We start from the raw sequence: 7,526 nt of genomic DNA, 5'->3' as shown, positions 1-7,526 counted from the left end.
TAACGTAAGGATGATGATGTAACAATCGCCAACATGATAGAGGTGCACGAAATATACGATGGTAATGTAACGATGATGATGTAACAATCGCCAACATGATAGAGGTGCGCGAAATATACGATGATAATGTAACGATGATGATGTAATGATGATGATGTAACGATGATAATATAATATATCGATGGTAATGTAATGAAATGATTTCGAAGTCAAACAAAATCCTAAAGAAAAAGTAAATATGAAATGTTTCGTGGAGCGTACAGTTTCGTTTCGTTCGTTGCGTCGTCTTCGTTATTAGTTTCTTCCTGAAGGCTAGAACTTAACAAGCAGTAATGATCTCACCATGTTTATTTTGTCTTGCAGAGAAACAGTAGGAACAACAGCAATCCCTGCGACTGCTTCAAATTCGAAGTGGAGGAGAGAATCGAGTGCATCCAGTCGAAAAAAGTCAAGTACACGTATAGGTGCGTGAAATCCAACTCCGACTTTCACGCGATTCCAACTTTTCATTTCACGGTCCAAGTTTACGTGGGCTTATACGCATAGCAAACCTACGTTAATCGGAACCCCCCCACGGTAACACGTCCATGTATCGGTGTTATCACAATCCTGTCGGCTAACTTCGTTTTCACATAAACCTTTGTCTAAACGTACTTGCACTTGCGCTCGAACCGTCACAACCAGCGATCGCGTATCTGCACCGTGACGTTCCCGCAAGGTGGGTGAGTCTCACACGTCCAGCCCCCGCGTGCACGCACCCTGCTCGCGCAAATTCGCCACGGCGGTTTTCGACAGACCCACCCACACCTGCTAGTCCGCGAGTCTCTCGCGTTGCATCTCCGCGATTATCGAAAAAGGGTGAGGTGTGTTTTTGATTCGCGACCGACGATGCTATGTTGGCTTCTTTCAGGACGGAGTATCTGCTGCCGCTCCCAATCCCGCTGGAGGCTGCGAACAACGCCGAGGCCTTGCAGGAGTACGAGGAGAAGAAGGCGATAGCCGAAGCCGCCGGCCAGAAACTGTGAGTCCGCAGAGGTCGCGAGGTCGAATGAGCTGGGATCGCCGCCGCGCCGCTAAACCGGCAGGGTTGGAAGTTGTCTTTTGTTTTTACGAGGCAGCAAGTGCTTGGTGCCTGAGAGAAAAGTAGCTGCTGCCCGAAAAGAAAAGGGCAGGCAGCAGATCTACATTCGCCCGGGTAGAATCTTTGGTGATTTTACTATAGTTTATTACGAATTTCTTGGCAGTGTTATAGTCAGTATTTAGAAACGACCATTGGCATTTCCCTTGAGTAGCAATGTAGAGTGAAACCATCTCATGGACTATTGTCTATGAAGAGCACCTCTGACATTATATCCCTTTAGTGATGTACCCCTTTAGAGATTATTTCCCCTACCTATATTCCATCGATTTAAGAGTCAAGTCAACATAGCGAGACATTCCGACGTTTAGCCCCGACAACAGTGGTAGTTTGTCGTGGAGCGTGGTCGTAGGGGGATGTTGTAGCAAGGATGTTAGTCCCTGCAGGCCACCGGAAGCTCGCGTTCTTACCTTTGACATTATTCCCTTTAGTGATGCATCCATTTAGAGATAATTTCTCCTACCAACAAGCTTTACCCTACCTGTTTTCCATTCGATTTAAGACGACTGTGGTAGTCCCAGAGATGCCAACCACTACGATTTATCCGTATTTTATACGAATTTCTATTCCTTTTGCACCACTACGACCAGTTTGTATCAAACTACTAATTTCACTGTGATCTAAAAAAAAAATTTTTGGTTGATTTATTGTCATTTTTGACCTTCAGAATGCAGGAAATTGCATCTCAGAATCAAAAATTTATCCGGGGGGCATGCCGGACCCCCTTAGCAAACTCGGGTCACTACGTGACCCTCGAACTACTAATTTGATGGCCAGAAACTGCAGATTGCTTCAAATATGTGTTGCCATCTCTGTAGTTCGTGGTCGTGAGGGTGTGTCGTAGCGGGTTGTTGTTGTTGTGAGAGACGATTGTGAAACACGTCGCTTTGTTTTTATTGCAGCCCACCGGAAGCGCTCGTCCGCGCGCAGATCCCGTTCACGTCGTGCCTGCAGAGCGCCGCCGCCCCGGAGACCGTCTACGACTTCTACAGCACCGCGCTGAACGGCAAGACGATGGCCCTCAAGTGAGTACTACCTCCCAGTCGCTCTCTCGGTCGGTCGCTCGCTCGCCCAGTCCCCCCCTCGCCCAGTCCCTTCCTTGCCCGGTCCTTCACTCACCCACACTTCTACAGCACTGGGCTGAACGGCAAGACGATGGCCCTCAAGTGAGTACTACCCCCGGTTGCTCCGTGGCTCTCCTGGTCCCGCCGTCCCCCGGTTCCTCCCTCGCCCGGTCCCTCCCTAGCTTATCCCTTCCCTGGTCTCTCGCTCAGTCCCTCACCTGGGCGCTCACCCAGTCCTGCGGTGAATAATCCTGGTACAGTCGATGAGGATCGAGCAATTGAGGAATTCCCCAAAATTTTACGCGCAAATTCCGCGGCGGTTTTAGCCCATGTGGTTTAGTTTGTGCGAGATGTTCAGTAGCCTGTAGGCATCGTCAGAGTTCGTGCTGCGTACGTTTTATCGCCCGCATGGGGGTTTCCGCAGTCCGTGCAGTTAGCGGAGAGTCAGTAGCGTTGTCCAGTAGAGTTAGCGGGACTTTGCCTGGGGACGGGGGGCACGTGGCAGCAGTGATGTGTCGTCGGCGATAGGGGTCACGTATCGTTCATAAGGATCACATCCAAGGATCATGTTGGCTGGGGTGGGAACGTGTGAACGTGTGGGAACGTGTGCTGCGTCAGTGGTGGCGGGCAGCATGTCGCGCGTCATCCATGTCCGTGAGCCGCCGCCGCTGACACCGTGTTTCATTTCCTCCAGGAACACGCGGTTGGCGTCGTTTCCCGACTACCTGCTTATCCAGCTGAAGAAGTTCACGATCGGCTCCGACTGGGTTCCGCGCAAGCTAGGTGAGTGCGCCGATCATTTCGAATAGTGAGCGCGTCTCGCCTCGAGATCTAGATAGGCGATATATAGGAGATAGATTCTTCATGGAGAGGCAATTGGATTCTTGAAAGATTCCTGATAGATAGGCGGCCGTGACCAACGACGTCTCCGACCTACGCTTCTATGTACGGCATAGTTCCCTACGACGCGTCGTGCGCGCTTGTGCCTGCTCTGCAGCCGTGAAGACGTCTATCTACGCATCTATCTCGAATGCGGTCGTACCCGTGTTAGCATACATCTTCATAGAATGGTCATCTAGCCACAAAGGACACTTTTTTGGGGGGGGGGTCGCTTGAGCGACCCTTATATGCAGATTTGGCTGTAGTATCGAATTGAACGTCGCGAGAGATTAGATTGGCGGCGCTCCTGTTTCCCTCTTTTAGAGTGGCCACCTCTATACAGCCACCTCTATAGAAAGGACACCTGTATATAAAGGACGCTTTTGACGGCGCTCCATTCTACTTGCAGACGTGTCGGTGAACATGCCGGACACCGTTGACATATCAATGTTCCGCGGTTCGGGGCTGCAGCCCGGAGAGCAGGAACTACCGGAAGAAGCGCCACCTACGGTCGAACCAGGTAAACTTTTTATCGTCGTTAGTCTGGTCGTTAACTTTGAGACGTCGTTAGAGGTTGTCGGCTTTTATCAGGAATTTCTTTGGAGCTAGTAGTTGCTGCCGACGTCAAGAGCAGAAGCAAATGACCCCAAAATTTGCTGTCCTTAATTTCGAACCCTGTAAACTGACCCTTGTAGGCAGCAAAACTGATGTTCGTCCTTAACTTGCGAAGCCTGTAAGAATTTCTCCTATAGACAGCAAAAGCGCTGCTTGCTGCCCTTAATTTTACCGTTACTCCGTTTACCCCCTCTCTTCACCTTCCCCTCTCCACTGACGAGCCGTGTCTCACTCTCTTGCCCCCGCGTATGCCAGCAGATGTGGAGATTGACGACGTGATAGTGACGCAGCTTGTGGAGATGGGATTCGCCGTGGAGGGCTGTCGCAAGGCCGTGCTGAACACACGCAGTCAGGGCAGTAGAGGCAGCGACTGAACTGGGTGATGGAGCACAACGAAGATCCAGTACGAAGCACCGAGGAGACGGGGGCGGACGAGGGAGAGCAGAGGGGAGGAGGGAGGACGGCTGAACACACGCAGTCAGGCAAGAGCGGCCGATGAACTGGGTGATGGAAACAATGAAGATCAGGTGACGAAGCCGCAGAGAGGGGGGAGAGGGAGAGACGAGGGGGAGGAGGAGGGAGGCTGAACACACGCAGTTCAGGCATGAGACGGCAGCGACTGAACTGGGTGATGGAGACACAATGAAGATCCAGGTACGGAAGCACGCAGAGAGGGGGGGAGAGGAGGAGAGGAGGGAGAGGGCCAGGAGGCTGAGAACACACGCAGTCAGGGCATAGAGGCAGCGATGAACTGGGTGATGGAGCACAACGAAGATCCAGGTACGAAGCACGCAGAGAGGGGGGGAGAGGGAGAGAGAGGGAGGGAGGAGGGAGGGAGGGCTGAACACACGCAGTCAGGGCATAGAGGCAGCGATGAACTGGGTGATGGAGCACAACGAAATCAGGTACGAAGCAGCGCAGAGAGAGCGGGAGAGGTGAGAGAGGAGGGAGGGGAGGAGGGAGGGAGGGCTGAACACGCAGTCAGGCATAGAGGCAGCCGATGGAATGGTGATGAGCACATGAAGACCCAGGTACGAAGCAGGAGAGGGTGAGGGGGAGGGGAGGGAGAAGAGAGGAGGGGCGAGGTGAGCAGAGATGAGAGAGGAGGGAGAGGAGGGAAGGAGGAGAGAGGGCGAAGTGACAGACAGTAGCAGATGGAGGGAGGAGGCAAGGGAGGGCCAGGAGATAAATAGTGTGAGAGAGGAAGAGAGAGAGAGAGGAGAGAGAGAGAAGCGGAGAGCGAGAGAGCGAGAGAGCTGAGAGAGATAGGCGGACGCAGAAACAGAGAGAGAATAAGAGAAAGAGTGAGTGACGAAGGTAAAAGACTAATAACTGATTCCACGCGCGTGATCCGGCATACGTCGCTTCTCCCTCCGCAGACTTCTCACAGCCGATGTTGGCGTATGCGTGCCGCGCCCGCCGGCCTCTTCCAGCCGGACAGAGGATAGCTGATGAGCATTGATCAGGCAATGGCTTCATGCGGGCGAGCAAGCTCATCAAGGCCTGAGAGGACACGTGAGTATAACGCCGCCGCTGTGGCTGCGCGACGCGTGATCCGTGATGCGCGGTCCTAGCCCGTAAGCCGTAAGCCTAAGCATCTAGCCCTAGTCTGCCCATAGCTATAGTCTAGCCCTAGCCCGAGACCTAGTCCTAGCCAAGTTCATTCAGCACCTAGCCTAGGACGCTAGTGCCTAGCCCTGTCATAGCCCTGAACCTAGTCCTAGCCTAGCCCTAGTCCTAGCCGAGTCTAGCTCTAACCTAACCCTAACCTTGAACCTTAACCTAAACCCCTAACCGTAAGCCTCCCCTACCTCTACCCCTAACCCTGAACCCGTAACCCTACCATAAGCCACCCCTGAGCCCTAACTTACCCCTACCCCTAACCCTAACCCTAAAGTCCCTACCGTAAGCCTACCCTAACCCCTAACCCGAATCCCGCCTGGATGATTTTTACGGCAGGTGGAGGGGGGGGTTAGTCGACTACGGCGCGACGCGGTTCTGGGGCGCCGTTGTCAGAAACAAAATTAGTCGCAACGTTAGTCTTACCAGGTTAACTTCCACCGTCACTCAGTAAACGTTGACAAGAAAACATCGATAAGGTTACGGAGAACGAAAAAATTCCCTCCAAATATCCTCATAACATTACGATCGAGAAGCTGCAAGACCTCTCGTAACTTTAATATAAAGTTCAATAATAACACAGTGTTACACTAGCGAATTACACATTATTGTGATATATATATTTATCGATAATGAATTAAAACTGGTGTGTTTTTCTTGAAAAACACGTCAACATCATTAATTATCTCACCTGTAATAAAACAAAAACAATACTTTACAAAGTTGGGCGTATGCGATTGGTTTTTCTGTGATTCTAAAGGTTTTCCACGCTTGCCAGACTGCTCGTCTCGCGTTACAGTGTGAGAATTTGTCTGTTGTTGTGCCCAATATTAATTCAGACCATGTCGTTTCTATCAAATAGTATTTATTTTATGTGGTTATCCATCATTAATAGCATATAAATTACTGTGATGCTACGATGATAAATGTGTATGAAATCTTGGAATTTGTATTGAGGCTCATCAATCTGTAGGCAGCCTTGTGATGAATTCCGTTATCGTAAAGTGATTCTAATAGCTGCGATGTGTTTCTGATGCAACGCTAGTCTCGCATACAGTAGCATTATTCGTAAGTGTTATCGTAGCATTAACTTTAGCATTAACTTTACGATGTTTCTGACAACGGGCCCCTGTTTGGTTAGCTTCCAGGGCTCTATAGTCTATAGTCCCTATACTCCCAGAAAAAATAGTTGGTACCGTACGTGTTAGCGACGGATGGTTGGCGGTGGACAACTATAGTTTTTAAGCATTTTCACGTCATTTCAAACACTACGCGGTGTGGTTTGCTTAGAAGGCTGAAAGTTTTTCACGTAATAATCGCGTATGTAGCGAGTGTTCACTGCTCCTTTCGATTACACATACTCTTCTACTATTGCGTGTTGTTTCTACCACGCCAGCAGTACGGCAATTGCCTTCCGCCCACATTGTCACACACAGCACAACAGCACACACAGACTGGGGGGCCTACTTACGACCAGTGGAAACTGCGGATCTAGTGGGGATGGTTTTTTGTGAGGTTATTCGTTTGTTGTTTCCTGGTGCTATGTTGTGTGGGTAACAATCTCTGAGCGAGCCGCGGACTGGATATTCAGCCAATTGCAGACGAGCGGACGTCGAGGACATGGAGGAGATGGCCGCCGGCTGGTGCTGCAGGCGATTCCGCGCGTAGGCAGTAGTGCTGTGACGGCGCGCGGGAAGTGAGTATAGGCGGCAGTCCTTCTATGGAATCGCAGAGTTGTGTGGGTGGTGTAAGGTGGCGAACTTTGGAGTTGAACTTTTCGGGTGTTGTGTGTAAGACTATTGTAAAACCTGTTGTGTGATCAGCGTGTCAAGGATTTGTAGACGATGTTTTTGTTTGGCCATTGTTATGTTTTACAGTTTTCGGGGGAACGCGTTGCGTGCCCACACGTGGAATGGTTACGAACTATCGTATGGTAGCCGTGTGTGTTTTGCAAGTCAAACTTTGAGATAAACAAGCTAGCACAGCTTGCAAAGCGATCAATCGTTCGTTCGTCGTTTCGGTCGTCGTCATAATCATCATTATTTCGATCCCATCAGTCGTCATTTCGATCATCATTCATCGATCTCATTCATCGAGCTGGGTATCATTCACAGTTCTAATATTGTTCGGGTTTTCGTTTTGGGTGGGTGTGCATTCGTCATTGGCAGAGTATAAGCTGGTTGGTTCAGCGTGGCCGAAAAGGGCATGCC

At 50.5% G+C, this 7,526-nt stretch overlaps 1 protein-coding gene across 1 annotated transcript in view; it reads left to right on the top strand.

Moving 5' to 3' along the window:
* The window catches only part of LOC106817372 (ubiquitin carboxyl-terminal hydrolase 5-like), a 16,901-nt gene extending 11,743 nt beyond the window's left edge, over positions 1 to 5,158 (top strand). The window contains exons 12-20 of the mRNA XM_014822033.1: positions 89 to 104; positions 364 to 464; positions 911 to 1,021; positions 2,041 to 2,163; positions 2,897 to 2,985; positions 3,491 to 3,601; positions 3,952 to 4,049; positions 4,428 to 4,476; positions 5,076 to 5,158. Coding sequence (XP_014677519.1) covers positions 89 to 104; positions 364 to 464; positions 911 to 1,021; positions 2,041 to 2,163; positions 2,897 to 2,985; positions 3,491 to 3,601; positions 3,952 to 4,049; positions 4,428 to 4,476; positions 5,076 to 5,158 — 781 coding nt within the window. The remainder of the gene's footprint in view (positions 1 to 88; positions 105 to 363; positions 465 to 910; positions 1,022 to 2,040; positions 2,164 to 2,896; positions 2,986 to 3,490; positions 3,602 to 3,951; positions 4,050 to 4,427; positions 4,477 to 5,075) is intronic.
* The last annotated feature ends 2,368 nt before the right edge of the window (positions 5,159 to 7,526 follow it).

This window comes from Priapulus caudatus, unplaced genomic scaffold, assembly GCF_000485595.1.
Source record: "Priapulus caudatus unplaced genomic scaffold, Priapulus_caudatus-5.0.1 Scaffold1706, whole genome shotgun sequence".
Taxonomy (NCBI): domain Eukaryota; kingdom Metazoa; phylum Priapulida; class Priapulimorpha; order Priapulimorphida; family Priapulidae; genus Priapulus; species Priapulus caudatus.
This window is presented reverse-complemented; position numbering and strand designations above follow the sequence as displayed.